The 23,683-nt window shown below is 46.6% G+C and overlaps 7 protein-coding genes across 7 annotated transcripts; 3 read left to right on the top strand and 4 right to left on the bottom strand.

Annotated features, from left to right (window-relative positions):
* Positions 1-320: 320 nt before the first annotated feature.
* Positions 321-902, top strand: PCOAH_00003750 (Adenylate kinase isoenzyme 6-like protein; the record flags this gene model as incomplete). Its single annotated transcript, XM_020057190.1, has 1 exon — positions 321-902. The coding sequence occupies one exon, from the start codon at positions 321-323 to the stop codon at positions 900-902; it is 582 nt and encodes a 193-aa protein (XP_019912705.1).
* Positions 903-1,379: 477 nt separating this feature from the next.
* On the bottom strand, positions 1,380-2,800 carry PCOAH_00003740 (Transcription initiation factor TFIIB; the record flags this gene model as incomplete). The annotated part of the gene is made up of 3 exons (XM_020057189.1): positions 1,380-1,955; positions 2,134-2,588; positions 2,731-2,800. 3 exons carry the CDS (start codon positions 2,798-2,800, stop codon positions 1,380-1,382), a joined length of 1,101 nt encoding a protein of 366 aa, XP_019912683.1.
* A 3,830-nt stretch (positions 2,801-6,630) lies between these two features.
* PCOAH_00003730 (Chromatin assembly factor 1 protein wd40 domain) lies at positions 6,631-7,974 on the top strand (the record flags this gene model as incomplete). The annotated part of the gene is made up of 1 exon (XM_020057188.1): positions 6,631-7,974. The coding sequence occupies one exon, from the start codon at positions 6,631-6,633 to the stop codon at positions 7,972-7,974; it is 1,344 nt and encodes a 447-aa protein (XP_019912748.1).
* A 755-nt stretch (positions 7,975-8,729) lies between these two features.
* Positions 8,730-13,943, bottom strand: PCOAH_00003720 (Phosphatidylinositol-4-phosphate 5-kinase; the record flags this gene model as incomplete). The annotated part of the gene is made up of 8 exons (XM_020057187.1): positions 8,730-8,767; positions 8,895-8,944; positions 9,094-9,132; positions 9,265-9,344; positions 9,551-9,948; positions 10,090-10,222; positions 10,339-12,342; positions 12,375-13,943. 8 exons carry the CDS (start codon positions 13,941-13,943, stop codon positions 8,730-8,732), a joined length of 4,311 nt encoding a protein of 1,436 aa, XP_019912728.1.
* A 1,885-nt stretch (positions 13,944-15,828) lies between these two features.
* Positions 15,829-20,463, bottom strand: PCOAH_00003710 (Uncharacterized protein; the record flags this gene model as incomplete). Its single annotated transcript, XM_020057186.1, has 2 exons — positions 15,829-15,912; positions 16,012-20,463. The coding sequence occupies 2 exons, from the start codon at positions 20,461-20,463 to the stop codon at positions 15,829-15,831; spliced, it is 4,536 nt and encodes a 1,511-aa protein (XP_019912661.1).
* Positions 20,464-21,565: 1,102 nt separating this feature from the next.
* On the top strand, positions 21,566-22,439 carry PCOAH_00003700 (Dna-directed rna polymerase 2 subunit; the record flags this gene model as incomplete). The annotated part of the gene is made up of 2 exons (XM_020057185.1): positions 21,566-21,732; positions 21,860-22,439. The coding sequence occupies 2 exons, from the start codon at positions 21,566-21,568 to the stop codon at positions 22,437-22,439; spliced, it is 747 nt and encodes a 248-aa protein (XP_019912706.1).
* A 470-nt stretch (positions 22,440-22,909) lies between these two features.
* Positions 22,910-23,326, bottom strand: PCOAH_00003690 (Sulfhydryl oxidase; the record flags this gene model as incomplete). The annotated part of the gene is made up of 1 exon (XM_020057184.1): positions 22,910-23,326. One exon carries the CDS (start codon positions 23,324-23,326, stop codon positions 22,910-22,912), a length of 417 nt encoding a protein of 138 aa, XP_019912708.1.
* Positions 23,327-23,683: the final 357 nt, after the last annotated feature.

Genomic DNA, 23,683 nt, shown 5'->3' with positions numbered 1-23,683 from the left:
ATGCAGTTCATCGTGTTACATGTGGTTATGTCGTTCTTTTCTATTTTTTCAAATTTCTTTTAATTTTTGAAGCAGGGCACCACAGGGGTTAGCCACTGCGCATTCGTAGGAACGTTCTTATATGTATATGTATATATGTATGTATGTATTTTTTTTTTTTTTTTTTTTTTTTTCCCTTTGGCATCCCAACCCCGTGCATGGTTCAACGTTTCTCTCTCAATCCGTTTTGGAAGATCGAATGCGGCGAAATTTAAGTAACCCGCTCAACATTAATTGACAGCGCGGCGGCAAGTCACCACTTCAGATGCTCCCTCCGACTGATGAGGAACCTGCCGAACATCATCGTGACGGGCGTGCCCGGAGTGGGCAAGACCACCCTGTGTGAGGAACTAGTGGAAATAATAAACAAAGAATTGAAGGAGAACCAACAGGCAGAGTCGGCTAGCCAAATGAAGCACCTGAACCTAGCCAAAGTTATTAAAGAGGAAAGGCTCTACGAAGAATTCGATGACCAACTAGATGCAAGCATCTACAGTAACGACATGGTCAACGAAAAATTAGAAAAACTAAAATTACAAAATGGAGGATACATAATAGACTTCCACGATGTAGACTTCATCGACCAAAAGGAACTCATCGATCACATTTTTTTATTGACCGCTTCGACAAACAAGTTGTACGAACGACTGGAGAAGAGAAACTACTCCCAGGAGAAAATAAAAAATAATATTGAGTGTGAAATATTTCAGGTCATAAAGGAGGACATCCTCACCTACTATGATGATTCGTCCATTTTTCAGGAACTGGAGAACAACGACATGGAACAGTACGAGAGCAACCTGCAGGTGATCAAGGGATGGGTACTCTCCTGGGTGAAGAGGGGCGTCACGCTGCCGCGGTGAGAGGTACCCTGGTGAAATGGCTCTCCCTTCGCACGCGACTGCGCCGTTTGTACGTTTTCACGGCCCAAGCAGGCCAGACAAGTTGACCGCATTTGTACTGTAAACCCTCCCCTATTTTTTTTCTGTACACTGGAGATGTTATTTTGTTCATTCTATTTTAATTTATTTCTTAATTCTTTTATTTCCCCCCTGTCAATTCGAACGGTTAAATTAAAGCAAATCGTTGAGACTCCCCAAAGTGTTAATTTTTGCAAAAAAAAAAAAAAAAAAAAAAACACATCTTTTTTATTGCTTGTTCATATTTTTTTACACATTTTTAAGCTCCATTTTCGATTTGGCGGTATTAAAAAATAAAAAAAAAAAAAAAAAAACGCATCTTTTTTATTGCTTGTTCATATTTTTTTACACATTTTTATAATCCATTTTGATTTGGCGGTATTAAAAAATAAAAAAAAAAAAAATCGTTCGCTTCCCATGTCACTTGTTCTTCCTGCGCCGGTCGTCACTGAGATACTTCTGCCGAAGTGTGGCCAACTTGGAGTTGCTGTCCACCAAGTAGTACGAAGGTAAAATATAATCTGCTGCACTGAGGAGCTCCTTAAAGGTGGTCTTCAACGTATTCGTTGTAACTCCACACACAGCAGCAATTTGCGCGATGTTCGGGAGTTTTACATTTTTCTCTTCACTTGTGTTTAGCTCAACAATAAGGTGAATGGATCCACCACAAAGAGAGTTCAACCGATGTGACGTGGTAATTAACGTCGTAGCTTTCTTCACTACATACTCAATTGCCTCTATCACATCAATGGATAATTGTAGCCGATTCGATAAGGTAAAAATTAAGTGAGAAATATTCTCATTATAGACAAAAGCTCTAGAAGGAAGGATCTTTTTCAACTTATTTATTGTCTTTCCTAGATCCTTCTCTTTGAAAGACCTATCGAAGGTGATGAGCTCCTTGATGCTCTTGATGTGTCCTGCTTCTCTGCAGGCCAGATAAACCACTGCCAGCATGTTAAGGTTGTTGATTCGGTTCTTCAGCTGTTCCATGTCCTGTCAAGGGGGCAAGACGAAGATACAAGTGTGCATATGTCAACAGATGATTTGTGTGGCAGTACAAAGGGGGGGAGAAACAACACCACCCCTACTGCTATACATTAGCCTGTTCTCTCTTTTCCACTCCGCTATGCTACGTTACGCTATTTTACGTTACGCCCTACTGTTCACCCACCTGCAGCTCCTTCGTTATCTCCTTCGCCCGCTCAATCACATTGCTCCGCAGGAAGAAGGTCTCACATATCAACTTCAGTATGTTGAAGGCGGACAGCAAAGTCTGGTCACTCTTATTTATTTGGGTCATCATATTCAGGTGCTGCAGCTTCTTGCTTGACTTAATAAAGGTCGTGCTCGTTAAGTTATTTTCGAACCATATGTCACTCACCTCTCCAACTCTATTACGATCATTGGACTTCATCTGTCCATCGCTGTTAAAGTTTCTCCATTCCTGCTCTTCAGAGAGAATGCGACTTTCCAACACACGTCCGCAGCCGTTACATATCTGCGTCCCTTCACTGTTGTCACATATAATTATTCCCTTTTCTTTGCAGTCTGGGCACGTATCGTTCCTCGAGCTCCGAAAGGATCGAAGCAGCTTCCGCTTCCCGCTGTAGTTGTCATTGTTCGCGCCTGAGGGGGGTGGATGTGTGCGTTTCTCAGATGAGAGCGCTGCTACGGTGGGGCAGTCTCTCTGTCGAGGGAGCATCCCCCAACGATGAGAATTCCCCACTACGGGAGTTCCTAACCAGGAGTTCCCCCACGAGAGCGTTACCTAAGTTCAGTGCCGTGGGTCTGTCATGGTGGGAACTCAGAGCCAGCTTCTTGTTGTGGAACGATGACATTTCTACGCATTCATTTTTTGGGATCGGATGCGTCTCAACCTCTCCTTCGAGAGAGTGCCTTCGTAAGAGTACCTTCGAGCCGCTGCGCTGGGGGGGCAACGTGCCAACAAGTGAACTCTGCGCAAGTAGGCGTGGCCCTCTTAACGCTGCGTCACAAAAAGGAATTTGTCACTTCTTTCAGTTATAGCTCACCAAAATGGGGAAAAAAAAACGAAAAAAAAAATACCAAATGAACGTTCCTTTGAAGATGGTGTATTCACCTTCGTGGTCATAATCCAGAAGGCGGGACGGACAGGAGGAAAAAACGGACTAGTGAGTCTTCACTCTGTTACGTTTCCAGCTTATAGAAGATTGTTTTTTTTTTTTATTTTCCACAAGTGGGGTTGGCACTTTGGGATGAGTCGAAAAGTTAGGCCTCTGAAACGGATGGGGCACGCGAGGAGGGAAAAAAGGGAAGCAAAGCTTGTTGCGACAAATTGGGGCCAAGGCTGCAATAATTTTGAGCCAAAGCCTGTGACAAATTTGGGACAAAATTGGAACAAAAAAATGGGACAAAAAAGTAGCCAAAGGTGCGACAAAACTTCGAGAAAACCGCGACAGAAGAAGCGGCTTATCAAACGTACGTGTGGCAGTAACTCAACTACGGAAAAAAAAAAAAAAAAAAAAAAAAAAGAATAAAAAAAAACAAACAAAAAATAAAAAAAAGAAGAGTCACATAATATGTTGTATGGCAATTGCCACTGCAAATGAATTTGTCACGGGGCATTTTCTGTTCATGGCCATGCAACTTCCCGAGATCCAGAACTGCGCCGATTTTTTCCCATTAAATTAAGGGTCCCACTGAACAGTTGGCGCATATGTTACATGCGTGGAAATGTTACTCGTACATGCATGTACCATTTTATGGGGAAGGGCATTCTGTAGCAGTGGGGGTAGGCAACCAAAGCGAAAAATTTTAAGAGGTTTCTTTCGAGGAAGTTCCTCCCCCCGTGCAATGTTACGCTACGTGATGAAAGGCAAATGACTTTTGCAAATGGGAACGACCAACAAATGGAACACTTCCATGCTCCACGCAGAAATCACCACAACCGTGTGAACAACCTTTTCCTCCCTACATCGAAGTGAATGTCATGCCAGGTATATAAATAACACCTAATAGCTCACGCGAACATATACAATACGTAAGCACATTCCTCCTTGGATAGGTTTGCCAAAAAGTGTTACACGTGCGCCTCTACATGTTGTTTCCCCCATCCACCCCCGATGAATGGCACTAATGAGGAATTGACGGACGAACGGTAGGAACTGAAGGGAACCTCTCGCCCCTTGCAAAAGTGGCCCATGTAAGAGGAAAAGTGTACCTGAGGGGAGCGGTTGCAAAAGTGTGAGGGGATAGGGAAGCGGTTCGGATTGAGAAAAAACTTCCAAGCGGGGGGTAGTCACATCGCAGTGTGGGGCTACTCCTTTCCACGAGATGCATTTTAGTACGAACATTCCTAACGGAGAAGCGTTTGTTCAAAAGGGAACTCACATGAATTGCCATGCTGCGCCCAAATGTGAACGTATGGGTAACTGTGAGGAAGTGAACATGTACACATACAACTAACTCGGGGAGAGTCAACATTTGATCATATATATTCACACACATACATACGCATGGCAAACATTTTTATTCCCCTCCCCAACTTACGACTTATTTCACTGGCACACCTCTTCTAATGACCCACCTGTTCAGCGAAGTGATAGGGAAACCATCTCTTTGCAGATTTCTCCACAACTAGTCGCTTAAACACTGTTCCCTTTCAAATTGTAAAAAATGACAAACGCGTTTTCGCCTGAACAGGCAAGGGAAATTTGGGGAAAATTGGAAAAAAAAAAAAAAAAAAAAAAAAAAAATCAGTAGCTAGCTAAAATTTTTGGCTACCCAGAGGGTACACATACTTGACACGGTTACAGTGTTCATATTGCTCCTCGGGTTTGTTACCCTCTTCGCAGTTTGCGCGAATTGGTTGGGAGCGATGGGGGGAAAACCCACGTTGGAATAAACGCATATGCGCGAGTATATACATGTATCCACATATATATGTGTGTGTGTACTTCCCCCCATGATGCCTGGTTAGCCGGCTACATAAATACCTAACTCTGCATGCCACGTAAACACGCTGCTCGACGAGAGCCAATAACACTCCACTGAACGGCGAAACGGAGGAGCAAATGATGAGCGGGTGTGTGCGTAACCACCAATCGAATTCACACAGACGTGCACAGTAGAAGCGACCTCCGCCTACGTGTTTGTCTCCCCAAAAGGTGCGCAAAAGTATTTTTTTTTTTTTTCTCCACTATGTGAAACTCATCTGGGGAGGAAAATCAAAACGGCAAGCGCGCGAACGCAGCGGTTGGGAGTTCTCGCGGGAGAAAGTCCCAAAGCAGGAAGGCGTGTCTTTAACGAATGGTTTGTTAGCTTTGGTGAGGAGTCCCTAGATGCAGCACTAAATGGCGGTAGGCACTGCAAAGGGGTGTATCAGTGCATGTACACACAGGGTCATGTAGGCGGGAGACCCTTCGCAATGTGCATTTTTTTTTTCCCCTTTCTTTTGTGTACTTTTCTTTCCCCTGCTTTGGTTTTTTTTTTTTTTTTTTTTTTTTATAATCAGCGCCACATTGACACGCTTGTAAGGGTATTTTCCTTTTCCTGTGCGATTAACAATTGAACCCACAAAGAGCTACATCGAAAAATAGCCTTTCTCAACTTTTCTTTTATTTTACCTGAGCCCGAACTGATTTTCTCTGCATGAAGAGACTCTGCCGCGCTACTCTCGAAAAACGATTCGCGTACTCCTCGTCAAAGCATCCTTGATATGTGCACGTAAGTAATGCGGGTGGAGCCGTACCTACACAAGTGTATTCTTGCAAGTATCTACCTACGAACCTGTGCGTGTGTGTTCTTTTTTTCTCCCCCCGATAGGTCTTTTTAAAGGTACGGGTTCTTCACCCCCCCGGCGCAACCCCTCTGCCCCTCACGTACATGCGCATCTGCCACGTGCGTGCGTATCCGCTTAGTGCATGCGTGCCCTCGGGGACAGAAGCCCTACGCACGAGGCAGCAAAAGGGGTACTCCAAACGGAGAGCAAAAAGTGTGCGGTGGCTCTACCATTAACCATCGACCATTTACGATTAAGAATTATAAAAAAAAAAAAAAAAAAAAAAAATTCAAACCATTATTCTATTCTTCATCGCCACCCCACTGAGCTTTTATGCAAACATTTTGCCCTTCCCGCCTTGGCACTTTTGACTCCACAAATAAATTCTCCCTGTGTTTTTCTTTTTCCTTCCTTTTCTCGCCTGGATACTTCTACACCTGTTCAGCAGTAAGCCCCTACGAAGCACATACAAAACACGTGTGAAAAGAAAAAAAAATCAAAAAAAGCGATCGTCCTTCTGCACATGCTTTGTGTACATTAGAGCCAGTTCGACAAAGCGGTATCTACGCAAACACGCAGCATCGCCTTGTAAAATGTGTTATACCCCCCCTTTCGCAGTTTAACTCCACGTGTTTTTCTGCCCCCCAAGCGCCTTTCAAATTTACACATTTAACTTCCCCACTGGGACGCACAACCCTGAACACAGGAAACCTCCTAGTTGCTGCTCATAATTTTTCTAAAGGAGAAATAGGTAGATAGATTCCCCCCCCTTGGCGATTAATGAGCGGTGCATCACCGAACCGGCACGACGGCAGAATGCACACAACATTGTGTGAACCTTTGGAAAAAGTAACCTCATTTTACGTGTTTCTCCTTTTCCTTTTACCTACCCCTAGTTGCCGACCCAAGATGAGCCCCCAGCAGGAAAGCAAGAAGCGCAAATCGGACGCACTGGACCAGGCGTGCCTGGAGCTGAGCGAGGAAGTGGAAAACTCAGAGGAAGTTACGAAGAAAAGTGAGGAAGTAGAAGAAGAGGATCTGGAAACTCAGTTCAACAACTGGAAGGTGAACAGCGGTTTGTTGTACGACTTTGTAAGCAGAAAGGAGTTGGAGTGGCCCTCGCTATCCATCGACTTTGGTGACTACCACAACGAGAACCACGAAGACAATGTGTTTAACCAAATAGTGTGCGTAGGAACACATACGTCGAATAAAGAACCCAACTACCTGTACGTGTGTGAAGTCTTATTCCCGTTGGTGCAACTACCACAGGAAAATTGCATCTACAAAACGAATGAAAATTATGAAGGGTTCGATTTCTGTTCAGAAAAAAAAAAATTTACCATTCAGTCGAAAATAGCTCACGAAGGAGAAGTCAACCGGATCAAGTTCCTCCCTCTGGAAAAAAAAAACTTTGTTGTTACGAAGGCGATCGATGGGAATTTACATCTATTTGATATAAACAAACATAGTATCGAAACAAGTGCAGATAAGATGAATCCAGAAGTATCTTTCGTTGGAAATGCATCGGATGGGTTCGGACTAGACTTCCACGCAGATAAGAAATACGCCTTAACCTGTGGAAATGATGGGATCATAAATCTCTACGATTATACAGAATTGACAAGTAAAAAAGTTAGTCCTTTTTATAAAGTGAAATATAAGTCTCCTCTAAATGACGTATGTGCAACGAACGACCCAAATTTGATCTTAGCCTGTGCAGATGATGGGTATATTTTACTGTACGATATTAGAGTGAAAGGAGAAGAACCTGCGCAACAGGTTCTAGGACAACAGGTAGCCGTCAACTGTATTTCGTTAAATAAGTTTACTGGACATTTTGCATCTGGAAGCGATAATGGAAAAATAAAAATTTGGGATATTAAAAGGTTTAGTGAACCACAGCACATTATCCATGCACATAAAGAACCCATCATCCGACTGAACTTCTCTCCTAACGATTCGTCTATCCTTGCATCTGCTAGTACTAGTCGATTTATCAACATTTACAATTTAACGAAAATTGGCGAAGAACTAGATGCCATAGACTTGTCCGACGGTCCATCTGAGTTGATCTTCTCTCATGGAGGACATACGCAACCGATCACCGACTTCAACTGGAACCACCACAAGGAGCTCAAGATGTTTATTGGGTCCACTGGTGAGGACAACACGCTGCAGTTTTGGCAACTCAAGACGGAGCTCCTCGACGAGGCCAACACCGTTCCGACGTCCAACACGGACGTGGAGTAATGTCCGCTTATTGCGGCGCCCACGGTTGTACCACTTTGCAAATCCTGCAAAGTAGGTGGCAACTTTTGTTGGCCTCTTTTTTTTTTTTTCTTTTTTAGAGGCAGGTCCCCAACTACATATCCACCTGCACAGTGTGTCTGTTCGGGGGGACCTACCCCGTGAAAATCCTGTGGACCCGTACAGTTCACCTTGTGTCGGTCGCGTCCACCTCCACGGGGCATTTTTTTTTTTTTTCATTTTAACCCGACGCACGGTTACTGCTCATCCAATGGAACACACTTTTCGCGTCACCAAAGGAGGGAACATATCATCCCCCCCCCTACGGTGTGTGTATGTGTGTGTCCGTTTAACTGATTAAACCGAGCAGTGCGTAGAGTGAAAAGAGACCTTCATATAAGTGTACCACAGGAGTGAGCAAAACAGCTCCCCATGAAAAAGGTTCGCCAACGATCGTATCGGCAGTGAAGAATTAATCATTAATCAAGTGGATTCGGATTAACCAAGTGGAGTTTCTTTTTCGTCCTTCCAAGGTGTAATAAGCAAAGCAAAACGAAACATACGAAAAAAGGGAGTGATCAAAAAGGGGTGGCCAAAAAGGGGGGATGAATCAATCATCCCGGGAAAGGCCGCTTCAAGTGGATTCCCCCCTGCATACGGACTCGAACAAATGGAAAAAATACTCTTCCAACCGTTCTTTCCATTTCCCAAGGTGAAAAGGTTATCTCCCCCCCTTTTGCCTTGAGTGAAAAAAAAAGCTACTCCATGTGCTTCTCTATAAAGGAGGCGAATCGTTCTACAGGGAAGGAGAGAAAAGAATAGGCAGCATTCGTTAACATGTCATCAGGAAGTAGGGCAAACGGCAACGACGTAGCGAAACACTGCATGAAAATTTCTCCCCCTCAATATGTAAAATATCCTACCTGCATAGGCGTTGGGGTGGATACAGGAAATGTTCTGGCGGTCAAATTTTCTGCAGAAAGGGGGGGGGTGAAAAGGTTACATGGGAGGATTAACAACAGGGTTGACACAGAATCAGGTTGCTACGCATGTGTGTGCATAGTATGTAGTGCTTTTACGCCCTGGTGGGTTCGGTCCACGTTTGTGGCGTCGAACACGTACTGTATTGTTCGCAGGGTGTGCTCGAATTTTTTCTTCAGCCTGAAGGGTATGTGTGGGGGGAAGTAGATGGGTAAATATGACCAGACGGTCACATTATCAGGTGGGTAAAGGTACCCCCCTATCTATGCTCCATGCAGGGGGCCGCTTCGCCGCTGCACTGCTCGTCCTTACGTCCACTTGGTAAAAATGTCGATGATCCCAAAGAAGAATATTTTGTTCCTGTCGACGCTGATCATGCCTCCGTGGTCGCACTGCCGGGGGGGAAACGGGGTGGGCATACATGCAACAGTGTAGATGCAACAGTGTAGATGCAACAGTGTAGATGCAACAGTGTAGATGCAACAGTGTAGGTGCAACAATGTAGATGCGACAGTGTAGATGCAACAATGTAGATGCAGGGTCGGTCCCTCCTGCTGGGGATGAAATATACCCCCAAAGTGCTGAACGTGCATTGTACCTGATGGAAGGGCCGAGCCGCAATACATTTTCCCTCCTTATCGAACACATGGCGAACCTCATTTGTCCGACTGGCATTCCAGCTAACCAGATCTCGAGACAAGTCTTTGTAATGGATCCCAAAAAGAAGGGAATAATCCAGGAGGTAATTCTCTTTTAAAAAATCTGCATCTGCCTTAATAACGTTAAGCAGCTTCTGTTTGTTCTTCTCTCCGACGTTGATTCGGTCGCCCAGTTCGTCAATATCTACGTCTTTCAGGGCGATGGTGTGGTCTTCCCTCTTCGCAGGGGGGACTGTTCTCCCCACCAGACTCCCCTTTATGTCATACCGCCTGTGAATTTCCACGGCGGACGAGAAAAAGTTGTTCATCACGATGAAGTAGATCTTCTTCAAGCTTCCTAAGGGGGGGCACAAAATCGGTAGCAAATTTAGCGTTATAATACTATGGGTAACCTATTAGGTTGGGTTATCATTTGGCAGTGTGGCGGGTTGCGTGTTGGCCAGTTCGGACCACTCTGGCCACCCTCCGTTGGACCTACTTGCCGATCCGCTTTTATATTTTATGCAGTGGATTCCGTAGAGGCGCGTCAGCAGGGAGTCCGGGTTGCTCCTGATGTGCTCGTAATACTTTGGCAGCAGGGCCCTGGAAAGTTTGTGAATGTTCTTGCAGACCTGCCAAGGGGGGGAGGGTCAATAAGTTCGTGTTTTCACCGTTTCACCGTTACACCGTTAGACGGTTATGAGGCAGGTAGTTACTCAGTTAACGCGTTATCGGGTTTCGCACTTACCGTCTTGATGATATACTTGCCATTGCTGGTGAAGTAGAAGAGGGAACCGCTCTTCCCCTCGGAGAGTAGCTCACTCAACGTAGAGAGATTTCCCAGGACCATATTACTTATCACTTGTTCTGGTCCAACAGAGGAAATGTATTCCTTGGACCTGATCCCATAAAGGTTTCTTATCTGCTTAAAGATCACCGGGGCGTAGTTTATGAATACCACTCTATGCTGTGCATTAGATGTAGGCAACTCAAGAAGGTCCCTGTGTTTAAACAGGTCTACAATATCCTTCGTGTTGTAAACTTTAATGGCTGACAAGCGAATCCCAATCATCATATTCATGACTAGATCCCATCTCTCGTGGCCAAAGTAAACTGCCAAGATTTTCTGCAGATTCCTTTTTTTCTTCTTCTGTCGTAAAGAAACAGATAGTTTTCCTCTCCTGGTTAGCTTATGGTAGTAATTCGACTTGTTAATGTAGATCTTCCTACTTCTGTTTGGTCCTTTGGAGTAGGTTGCCAGGATGTGGGTTGCGTGACTTAGCAGAACACTTACCTCATTCAGGCTGCCTACACGGCTACTCTCCTCTATCGAATCGTATGACGAAGAACACTTCTGCGAAATCGTTATTGTGTGTAGGAAGTACTTTACAATCTGCGTCATCAGTAAGAGGTTGTAGTAGATGTTGGCCCTCAGGTTCTTTGTGCTCATTTGGGATTCGTTGCTCGGTTCGTCTCTATGCGGGGGGGAGGCTACCACACCTTCGTTGGCACGGTTACCATATTGATATGTCAGACCGTTCTGCACAGTGCACCCCTCCTGCGTGGTATCCCCCAAGTGGTACTTAAACACGTGGAAGAAGAAGAAGAAGATGCGGTTGTAGTCCCCACCCCCATCACGCTCCTTGCTCAGATAATCCTCCGTGGCCACCACGATGTTCCCCAAATGATACAGCACCTGCTCCTTTGTTAAATTTTCATTTACCATGACGTAGTGACACTTGCTCGTGGGGATATAAAACTTCTTCCTAATCACATCACTGCTGAATTCGAGCAATACGCTGGGGTTATTCCCATCCTTTGTAGTGCACTTTCCTCCCTTAACCCGGTTCCCATAAATGGGATCATCACAACAGACAGACTTCACCACACAAGCGTCATTGCTGCTCATCATCAGCCCATTGTGGCTGTGAGAAATGGGACACCTAGAATGTTCTAAAAATTCCTTATACTCAAAGTACTTCCTACAGAGGTACTTTGCGTTATCCACTCGTGTGACCATATCTCCTGCTGCCATTTCTGCTGCGGCGATTGCTGCCTCTGCATCCTCCTGCAGGTGGTTCTTATCCCTGCTGCCCTTATAATTTTGTTTGTCACCCCCCTTAACTGAACATCTATTCTCTAAGCTTATCTGACCATTTGCGTGGTTTGCGTTTGCGTGGTTTCCCTTTGCGCTATCTGCACTGTCCTCCCCTTCCATATCCTCATACGCACTGCCTGCATTGCCTGCACTTTCTGCACTTCCCGCACTGCTTCCCCCCCCGTCGTTACATTGCGAATTCTTGCCCCCCCCTTCCACCTCCTTCTCCAGTTCTTCCTTCCCATCCGAGTAAGTGTCCAATTCGAGTAGGTATCCTTCCTCCTGCTCCTCCGCAAACTTCCCATACCCCTTAACATACTCGTTGTACTCCTCTACATACGTTTTGTTTTCCTTCTTTTTTTCAAACCTTAAGATGGCCTTCAAAATTTCACACTCGTGTTTCTTCGTACCATTCTTAACTGGCTCTTGCGGATCGTTCTTCCGTCCATCCGTTTCGTTGCCATGGTTGCCATGGTTACCTCCGATGCTGTCCCGCTTCCGTGTCACTGTGCACTTGTAGGGGGTGTTGTTACCAGGGGGGACCTGCCAACCAGACCCCGGATCGTGGCACTGCCTGCCACCCAACTGGAGGGCGAACTCGTTCCGCTGGACATCCCCCCCCCTGCAAGGTCCAACAAGGCAGTTCGGTTCCTCCTGTCTACGGGACACCCTTTACAGAGACTCACCACCTCCCCATCTGAGTGGTCATTCCAAATGTGGGAACTACTTTCCGATGGGTCATAATTTGCCGGGATCACACTGTTGTAAAAACTGGAAGACGGACATGACTGTTGGTATGAGTTGTTTCGCTCATTGCGGCTGGCTTTTCTGGATGAATCTTCGATACCACGTTTTGCCGTGTCACTTCCCTCTGTCATCATCACGGGGGAGTCATTTGAAACACTCCCCCTCTGCACATCCCCTCTGGTTAACCTATTTTTATTTTCCCCCCTATTGTGGTTATTCCTGCTCCCTTTTTTTGGATATTCCCCTTCGTCTAATTGTTCCGCCCCTCCTGTTGCATCCATCGCAGCGGTGACACAGGACCGACTCCTTCTAGACCCATCACCACTACGGGGCACATTCAAATAATTTTTTTTTCCACTTAACTCCTTTCCCGACTTGGGGACGGTCCAATCGGCCACGACTTCCCCCTCCGATGCAATGTTTGACTGAATGACGATGCTCTCCATGGGATGGCAATTTTTTTTCTTGTCGCTGAGTCCGGGCCCGATCCGACTCCGCCCCAGCCAGCTCCTCTTGACCTGGTCCGTGTGGTGCACATGCTGATCGTCCTTCCGGTTACCATTACCATTGATCTCCCCCTCGACGCTGCTTTTCTTCTTCTTCCCTCGGGTGAAGAGCGACGCGGTGGATCCCTTCCCCACGGAAAGACGCGTGTTGGTCGACACGGAGAAAGATTTCACCCGATGATTGGAACCCATTCGCCTAGTGACATCCCCACCAGGTGCACTGTTGTCCAGTCGACTTTTTCCAGGTCTGCTCTTTTTCTTTTTCTCCATTTCGCAGCTTATAAACGCATCTGCCACTTTATTGTGGATTCCAAGGAGCTTCAAAAATTCGTTGCATTTAACTGCCTTCCGGTAACACTTTAGGTTCATCCGGTACTTACCATCGTCACACAACATACTGAGTGACTTGAACGTGTAACTTATTTGACTGATTAGAATTTTCTCCTCCGTCCCCAGAAGCTGCTTCTTTATATCGTTTATGCTCAGGACGATTTCCTTGAATTGCTCGTACGAGATGTAGTCTGAGTAGTCCCTGATTACAGGGGTGGTTGCAGGGTCAGCAGATCGGGTGGCACATCGAACAGTTTCCTGCTCATCTGCCTGATCATCTGCCTGACCATCCGCCTGACCATTTGCCGGCTTGTCATCCCGTTGTGATGCCCCCGCGTGGACGATCCGGTAGGACAGCTTCACCTTCTCCCGCTTACTCCCCTTCAGCATCGTATTAATGGCAACACAGAACTCATAAAAGTCCAAATATCCATCGTCATTTGTATCGAAAGCCTTAAAAATAGAACTATACAGATAAGCGTTCTTTATGGTCCCCAGGATACCTAAGCTCTTTTCAAAACTCTTGTAGTCCAACCTACCCTTGTTGCTAATCGAACTGAACCGTTTGTGGATCACTGCAATCTCTTCATCGCTCAGGTGAGTTATTTCTTTTATTTCTTTCTTCAGGTTCCAGTGCAACCCATTCCGCACGTGTGCGCTCGTGCACATCATTGTGCTGTAAGGGTGGTTTTCTTTTTTCGACGCGGTGTGTAGTGTGGTGGTATAACAAAAACGAGAAGGTACCCTGCTAATGGGAACACATCGCTTCGAAACGGGAGCAGACACTCCTACAACGGAATTCGATCAATCGTATTAGATTAACTGGAATGATGGACACCTGCCACTGTAAAACGTTGAAGCGTCCCTCCCCTGGGGGGATGAAAAAACTAATTAAAATAGACTAAACAACGAAAAAAAAAAAAAAAAAAAAAAACACTAACTAAATAAATAACTAACTAAATAAATGAATACATAGGGCACACTGAGTAACCGTGACAGACACAAATCAATCGGCTTCACGTTCAACTTGGCCCGCGTGAGGAGTGGCCAGAGGGACGGGGAGGGGGGACAACCTCCCTTCTGTTATGACCAATTTGATTACTTCCTATGTGGTCTCTGGTCCCTTACTGGCGCATACCCTCTTCTGTGGTGAGGCTTTCCCAAGTGGGGAATTCAAATGGTGCTGCATGTGTCACGTGTCATGTGTCATGGTTGGCGTCTTAGCGCGGCGTTAAAATGCACAGAGAAATAAATAAATAAAAGAACAAATGGGTTGCTAAACGGGTGACCGACCACACGACAGGACGACACTCTGCAACGAAAGGCATCCACTGCATGTCGCTCCTTGCTTCCACACCACTGAAAAACTGACGCACGTGGATGATGCCTACGGGGGGATCATACTGTGGAGGGCAAACTGCGAATAACGGATGGTGAAACACAAACTTGATCGCCACGAACTATGCGGAAAAGCTCATACCAACGCCAACGTGTTTTGGCAGGGTCGCGTGTCGAGTTAAGCAAACAAAACGCGAGGGTCAAGTGAGAAAAAAAAAAAAAAAAACGGAAATCGGGGAATCGAGAAATGGGCGAAAAAAAGTGTGACAAAAAATAAAAACAAGAACGAAGCGCAACAAAATGAAACGCGGGCGAATAACTCCCTCACGCATTCGTTTAATTTTTACGCCTCTTTTTGTTCAGTCGTGCGATCGTTTTTTTTTTTTTTTTTTTCACCAGCAAGTATGACCTAATTCAAATTTCACTAAGTGCGTATTGGTTCCCCTAGGCGGAAAATGCAGAGGGAATTTTACGCGTCGGGCATTCCTTTCTCCGTCACTGCCCGGGTGTGGCTCTTTTTTAAAAAAAAAAAAAAGGAGGGGGGGAAGAATATCCCTTCGGGGCGTTGCATCCCGTTGCCACATGTTCGTAAAGCATTGTTCAGTCGTGTTAAGTCACGCTAGATTTTGTTTCGTTCTGCTTTGCTTCCTTCGGTTGGAGCTTTTATATATTTTTTTTTCGCGATCATCTTTTTGGCCTCTTTTGCCCGTCCTTCTCCCCAACGAGGAATTAGCAGCAGGACGCACATCCTTCATCAGGAAAAAAAAAAAAAAAAAAAAAAAAAAAAAAACAGCCACTGCTTTCCCCCAGTTGTTCCTATGAACAGCTCAGTACCCAATCGGAGTGGACTGTCCGATGGAATTCACTTCATGTGTATATCACTACAGAGCGTGTAAAAAAAATGAGACAAATTTAAAGGGCCTGCCCAACTGAAATAACCAAATCGACTGGCGTTGTTTCTCCGAAAGGAAAAAAAAAAAGAAAAAAAAATACGCAAAAAAAATACCCAAAAAACAAGAGCTATCAAACAAATGGACAAACAAACGCGCCAATGGCGGTTGGGTGTTCCTCTTCACCCTCTGCTCAGTTGTTACTCACAGGCAAAGAGGGGGAAGGTAAATGCACACATGCATGGACGTTCATATGGATGTTCATATGGGTGTTACATATGTGTGTATTTCTGCCTGTTCGTCTGTCGGGGTGACGGCTAGGCCGAGTCTCACAGGACCGTCCTCTTCAAAATGGCTATGGTGGTGAGGTGTGTCACGTCGTCCTTTTCTAGTCTCATCAGCACGTCTACATCCTGCGGGGGGAAGTGTGTTACACGAATGTATTTACGCATGAGAGGTAGTGTGAACAACGTTCCTGCCGGCACAAGGAGATGCTTCCTCACGCCACTTACCCGTATGTAGAGCCTAACCCTGGGGAGGATATTCGACAATTCACCCTCAGGCGAATCCAATCTTGCGAAGTAACCACTTAACAGCTGAACCAGCGAACGACCCGTACCAGCCATCCGATTGCACAAGTAGAATTCCACGTGATTAGTCCGTTTACATTTGTTCATAATTTGGATGCTTAAAAAATCCAGACAACCCTCCTCAAACAAGGAAACATTCCTTCGATCTACTTTTATGGCTACATCCAACTTCCGTCTGGAACGCAGCACAAAGGAAAACCCAACATCCACGCGGTGTCTGTAAACATGTCCTTCCTTCACCTGGAAGAAGGAGGAGTCCTCCAGAGGACAATACTTCATTTTTAGATTCATCACCAAGGTTTTTCTCCCTAGTTGATTCTTCATCACTGCTCTTTGTAGCCTTTCCCCTTTTTTTTTTTTCTCTTTTCTCCGTTGGGGATGTTCCGTAACGTTGTTCGCTAGCTGACTTATCCTTTCGATTGGGGGGGCATCATCCGGTTCCTCCGACGGGCGTTCCTCCGTTAGGCGTTCCTCGGTTAGACCTACCCCTGTGCGTTCATTTATTTTGCCAGTAGCCTCCACCACGCTTCCTTCATGAACTCCTGCACCGTCATGATGTGCACCGTCATGATACGCACCCCATGATATATCCGTTTCGTCTTCCCCCTCGGGACTCTCCTCGAATCCTTTGCAGACGGCTCTCTGGACCGGCTTCTCCTCATTCACTGCTCGAACGCGGAAGACTATTTTGTCCCCCTTGGGGGTGGCAGCCTCCGCTGATTGGCTTCCTTCGATGCCTTCCTCCTTCTCGTTCAGGCCGCTTGATTTTTCCTCCCTCGTTTTCACTCCTTCCATTCCTGTCATGCCTACTTCCCCCTTCGGGTTGTTCACTTCCCCCTTCGGGTTGTTCACTTCCCCCTTCGGGAAGGTTCCTTCCTCCCCGTCCGCCATGAAATCGCCCAAGCTCTGCTCCACACTGCTGTAGTAAAAGCAGTCCGCAAGGAACACATTCCGTGAGCACTTCACCATGCAGCTACGTTTTCCCTCCAGGTAGCTATCAAATACGTTCTCGTCAAAAAAAATGGTGTCATGGATTCTACGTTTTCTGCTTCTAAAAGGCTTCAATGCGGGTTCTTTCGGAGGTTCTTTCGTAGGTTGTTCTTCCGTAGGTTCTTCCGTAGGTTGTTCTTCACGGGGTCTCCACTCCTCCATCTGGTTATACATCCCTTGGTCCAACAGAAATTGCAAATTGGCGTATTCTGGGTTGTCTGTCGGGGCACTCTCTCCTCCGACTTCGTCATACAGATGATTCACCTCGTATAGATTCTTCACCCCATCCAGGTGGTCCAATTCGGTCTGCTTCTTCACCCTCCTCACCTCCTCGCGGCTCTCTCTCAACGCAGTCTGGTACTCCTCCCTGAACACATAAAAAGGCAGGCTCTGATTATTCATCTTCTTGAATCGGTGTAGATTCACTTCTCCCGGGTTGGAAATCTTCGTTTGGCATTTCTCATTTAGGACCTCCCATTTTATTCCCCTAACGCTGCACAGTTCCTCGAAGCTGACCCGGTTCGCCAGAAGGTACTCCACCCACATGGCGTATATGCAGCTGAACTTTTTTTTCTTCCTCGTCAGGCCTTTGAAGAATTCCACGTAGCTTGGCAGGTTAAGGGGCACAGTAGAAACGGTAGGCGTGGCAGACATGGCAGACATGGTAACCGTGTTAACCGTGGTGACTGTGGTGACTGTGGTAGGAGCCTCCTTCACCAAGTGGCCTCCCTGCTCATACGCCTCCACAATCTTCCCTTTCCACTTCCCCCACAGATTCGAAGACCTCTCCTGTCCCCGTTTCGCTGCTTCTATGATATACTGGTTCTGCACTATATCAGGGTTGAAGGCGAAGCAGTTCTGAAAAATCAACTTCAGGTCCTTGTAGAATTCCCATGGGTTCTGGTAGACCCCCTGGGTCAGGTTTCTCGACACAGTCGTATAATCCATGGGCTTTTCTATTTTCTTCCTATATTCGTTCTTAATCTGCTCACTTAAGTTTTCGTCTTCCAACACCGGGGTGGTGAAATAAAACGCCGTGCTGCTGTCTCTGGTCAGGCTCTGCAGCACGTGCACCCTGATTAATCTCCTCCACTCTTCGGTTTGTGGGTCTACCGCAGTTACGCCAGTTTCCACTGCTGTGCCCCCCTTCTCTGGCGAACTGGCACAACTCATTTCGTTAACTTTTAGGGTGATCCCCCCGCTTCGATTATCCTCTTTCCCCTTTCTCACCGTCACATCCTCATCCAGGTTGAAGCTCCCTAGGCGTAACCGAACTCTAAAGGGCGTATGGCTCCCCCTGGGGAGGTTACTTGTTGGCACGCTAATGGATGACGAACTTGGCTTCTTCTGCGTGTGGTCCTGGTCGTGGTTAGTTGTGCCTCCGGTAGGACGAGCCTCCTCCAACTGCTTCTCTTCCAACTTCTTCCCCTCGAATTGCTTCCCCTCCAATGGCTGCTCAGCAGCATGGCCACTCCCCTTCGACTTGGGTAGGGTCTTCCCCTGCTTTGCCTTCGCCTCTTCCAATTCTACCTTGCTTGACTCCAAAAGCAGCTGAGCCAAGTATTTTTCCTCCTGTTCACGTAGCTCCTTCTGCGTGGTGGAAAATTTCTTAGCCTCCTTTGTGCCTCTCATGGAGAGAAGCAACTTGTAGAACTCCCCCTCGTAGGTCTTCCAAGCGTTGCATCTAAGTTGATACAGATTCTGTTTCTCCTTTGGGTTCTTTTCCATTTCTATGGCTAGCTTGATTCTCTGAAATATGACCAGCACATCCCGATGGAAGTCCTCCTCCCCTTTGTAAAAATCGTAATGCAGTTTGTTGTAAATGACGTCCAAGTTCACTCTCTGTAGGAAAGGCAAGTTGTTATTCTTCTCTCCCTTTGCACCACCTGTGGTTTCTTTTTCCTTTTGGATAGGCACTTCTCCTTTGATGGCATCCCCCCCTTCTGACTCATGTCCTATAAATTGGATTCTATCCCGTTCGTCCTGATCTCCAATGAGTTGAAACACCTGCTTCTTCTTCATCACGTCGATGATCTGGGACAACCTTCTCTTAATGCTTCGGTTCATTGGTGCGTTGGACACTCCTTCGTTCGTTGCTCCGATGGGTGGGGCTGCTGCATCTACCTGTTCATTCCATTCAACAGTGCTACTCCTGTTGCTGCTACACTTGGCTCTGCTGCTTTGTACTTCTTCAGAATCCATATTTTTGATGTGATGGCTAGCTGGGATGGGCTCATCTTCCGCTCCTTCCTTCCTACTCCCTTTCGACTTTCCCTTTTCTTGCGGGGGGTTATTCACACTGGTGGACGACACGGTGTGTGCGTCAACTACCGTGTTACTCATCTTGCCGGTTGCCTTACTGACTGTCGCGTTTCCTTTCATTTTTCCTTTAATGGGGGGGGTTGTTGTCCCTTTCGCTTTCTTATCCTGGGTGGCACTTCTCCTCTGGTCGACGGAGCTTCCCAAATCGGATGAACTTTTACTTGGGGAGCCTCCACCTCGTGAGCCCTTTTTCGACGTGACCCCACCCCGTTGGACCACCTCCCCTGCAGCCTTCCCCTTAGTAGTATTTCCTCCTTTCCCACTTTTGTCACCACCCCTTCCCTGGTCTTCCTTCTTAACAGAATCCTTTTGTTTGGGTCCCTCTTTCGATTTTCCCCTCCTCAGGGAGTGGTCCCCCTTGTCTTCCTCCTTCACTCCTTTAGTACCACTTCCAGAGGTGCCTCTTTTCACCTCCCTTCCTTTATTACTCCTCGCCGTTGAGCAGCTCCCCCCGTCGTTCTTGCTCATACTACTACTCTGCTTCCTTAAAATCATTCCCCCTTTTTTCACATTCCTCTCACTCCTCCTACTATTCACTGAGGTCTCATTTGTGCATTCACTTTCTGCGTCTGCCGTGGTGATGGGTTTCGCCTCCTCTAGTGACTTCTTCCTCTGCGTGGCCTTTCCCTGCGTGGCTTTTCCATGCGTACCTTTTCCATGCGTACCTTTTCCCTGCGTGACTTTTCCATGCGTAGTTTTTCCCTTCGTGGCTTCCACCCGATTCGAAGCATCCTTCCCTGTCTTGCTCCCCCTTTTGGGGAGTTCCTCTGATTCGTTTGTCCCATTTGATGAATCTTCCTCGGTGGCCTCTTCCACCTCCCCTTGGCTACGTCTCCCCCCCGTGTGTCTTTTAAGGTCCTTTTTACTTTTGTCACTTTGGGAGGTCTTCTTCCCCTTCTCTTCCTTTGCCTGTCCTCCACCAGCGCCTTTCTTTACATCCCCTTTCGCCTTGCCCCCGCCCTTCGTTTTGGGGTCCTCCTTCGCTATGCCTTTGTTCCCCCCCTTTGGTCCTTCCTTCGGGGGATTCCCTCCTCTGATCCGTAAACTCCGTCTCGTCTCCATACCTTCCGGGGTGGAGAACTACCAACAGGGGGGATCTTCACCTCCCTTTCACTTGAATAGGCAAGCCGAAACGTAATTCTACGCAATTTCTCACCCCTTTGAAATTCTCTCAGGGTAATCTACCTACTCTCCCCACGTGCACACACTTGGTTTATTGCAAAAAGGGGGACACACCACCAACGGGGAGGTCGTAAATTAAGTCCCCCAAGTGGGTGTACCCTCCGCGGATTTTCAAATATAAGGAAGTGTTCGCCTAGAGGGTAGAGCACGTGGAAACACATCCCCCGTGTTTGTCGTGTGAAGAGTGACTCGACAGAGAGGAGGATCCCCAAATGAGTCTTTCACCTTCGGTGATCTTCGTTCCAGAGGGTGGGTCACCTTGTGGATGAGTCAGCACCCCCACGATCTACTGTTCCACAACTCTACGACTGCACTGCACCTGCAAGATGGATCCATTTCGCCCCACGGTAAGTGGGTCTCTCACTTTTAGTAGCTGCCCATCAGGGAGGTTAACAAAATAACTGTTTCACAATTTATGCAATTTAGCTAGCTATAAAAAAAAAAAAAAAAAAAAAAAAGTCTTTTTTTTTTCTAAACTCCCCACATGTATGTTTCATCTCTTCAATTGTATTTCCCAAAAGCGTCACGAAGTTTCAGTCCCCCCTTTTACCACACAGTGGAAGTTACAAACCGGAATGGCAATTTTTTTCTTTTTCTCGTTTCCCCCGCTTTGTTCAGCCCACATTGGCGGCTCCGTTCTACCAATTTTACGCCACTGTTTGGTATGTATGTATGTATGTATGTTTGTATGTATTTTTTTTTTTTTTTCCCCTTGGCAATTTGGCCATCCCCGCAGCGCACTCTTCCATTCGATTCAAACGTTGTGCTTCCCTCCCGTGGGTTAATCGTATGGCATAGCATATAGCAAGTGGTTTTTATTTAATTTTTGTGCCTTCTTTTTTTTCCCTCTTTTTTGTGCTTTTTTTTTTTTTTTTCCCACCCCATGGGATGCGGGCAAACAACCAGTTGAGCGCGGAGACAACTCTCGAAGCTGCTCCTCTCTTTTTTTTTCCCCTTCCCCCGTCCTCATGCTGTGCCCACCATGGCGGAGGTGACCTTCTGTGAAGAATGCAACAACATTTTATATGCACGGAGTGATCGGAAAAACAAAAAGCTGCTCTACGTATGCCGGAGTTGTGACTACATTTCGCACAAGCCCAACGAGCAGCAAAACATCGTCGCGAGGATTAACTACAACTACAACAGGAAGTGAGTACCAACGGCAGAGGAGCAGGGCCAACCAGCTGACCACCTGATCGGTCGATCGGCCCACCAGCACGTTGTTCAAAATGCCTGTACCTCCATATAACCACCTTTCTTCCACCCCCCTTTGCAGAGAGGACGTGTATATCCACCCCGAAACGAAGAACGACCCCGCCCTGGGACGCGTGCGTGAATGGATCTGTAAAAACTGCGGGAACAACGAAGCCGTCTTTTTGCAACTTCCAGAAAGAATTGGTTCCAACCCCATGGCACTCATATACGTGTGCACAGGAAAGAACTGCCACTATTGGGAGAAGGAGATCCAAGCCAACAATGATGAAGACGACACGTTACAAAAAAGTGCGCGATCTTCGGTAACCTCCCACGTGGATCATCTGAACGCGTTTGTAAAACAGGAAGTAGGCGACACGCAAGGTATTATTCCTGGGCAGGGACAAAAACGAAGTCGAAAAAAACTGAGAAAAGTCGGTGGGGATCAGGACGACAGTGATGAACAAGGTGAGGAAGATGAACACCACGGGGATGACCTCGACAGCCGCGAGGAGAAGGAGGGAGACAAACTCAAGAAGGAGCTGCAGGAGTTAATAAACGCCAAGGAGGAGGACCAGCTGCACCTACAGCCAGAGGACCAGCACAGCGAGCCGGTCGACTTTGTCGACGAGAATGAAAGTGACGTCGAGGATTACTTCTAAGAAGGTTAAGCGGTGGGTTGGAGCGAGAAGTAATGCAGTTTCCTCATTGCGCTGTTGACTGGTTGCTCAGTTTCCTCGTTGCGCCTTTTTTTTTTTTTTTTTTTTGTTCCTTAAGAGAAGCCTTCACGTCGTAGCAGTTCTCTCCGTTGTGTACACAAAAAAAAAAAAAAAAAAATTTTTAAATCAAAAGGGATCCATCCCCATAGGGGGGGAATATGGATCTGCTAAACAGGCCAAGTCGATGGAGCGGATTACACCAACTGGTGAAAGATCCTCTTAGGACATCGACTGTGATGAGGTGGCCTTCCCCAATAACTGATTGGACGCACTGTCCAGGGCGTAGCTGGGCGGATGCGTGTATATTTGGCTGCTCCCCTCTACGCGAAACACACCCTAACTAGCTATAACTTTTCTCACCCATCCGTTTGTCTTTACTTTAAAAAAAAGAAGGACGATCCACACTGCTTCCCTCAGTCGGCCGTCCTGTACATATCAATGATCTCCTGGATGTCTCCACAGGGAAAGAGAGGCTTCCCGATATCTTCATTCACTCTGTTGTGAAGATTAAACATAAAGGTTGTCATCTCGGTCCTACCGTCGCAATTCATTTTGTAACTTTTTAAGTGCTCCAAAAGGTCCAGCTTACAAATATAGCAAGGATATAAATTGGCAAAGGCGTCGAAAAAATGGAAATGCTTTTTCTTGTCTTCCTCCGTTGGGTTGGTTGGGTAGTTTGCTGACATGGTATGCAGGACTAGCCACGACGCTCTTCCTATTTCTTCCCGATCGGGTGGATATATTTTTCCATTCTTCCTAGTGGTGCTTCCATGGTTGTTTGGCTTTTTTCTTTCGCCGCATGAGTGCTCATAGCATTTTTCGATCTCCATTTTTTTGCGGTCCCTGTTGGGGGGAGGCCCAAAGCAGGCTAAATCGGTTGCCGTTTTCGTGGAGTTCACTCCTTCGCGTTCATCCTGTTTGCTCAGCAAGTGTGTTACTACGCTTTGCTACTGCATTGCAACTGTTTTGCTTTGCTTTTTTTTTTTTTTTTTTTTTTTTTCGTGCCGCTGACCAAAATTCACCTGACCCGTTCAGGCAATTCGCCTTAACAAAAAAAAAAAAAAAAAAAAAAGCTAGCTGCATATGGATGGACGGAACAGCGCTGCTTGTGTTCCGCCTGGTTGGGGGAAGCTCCACCGACGCAGGTGGTCCTCACTCTGGGTTTACCAAAACTAAGCGGCTAACCA

This window comes from Plasmodium coatneyi, chromosome 2 (assembly GCF_001680005.1).
Source record: "Plasmodium coatneyi strain Hackeri chromosome 2, complete sequence".
NCBI lineage: Eukaryota > Apicomplexa > Aconoidasida > Haemosporida > Plasmodiidae > Plasmodium > Plasmodium coatneyi.
The sequence above is the reverse complement of the archived record's forward strand: the minus strand, read 5'-3'. Positions and strand labels throughout refer to the sequence as shown.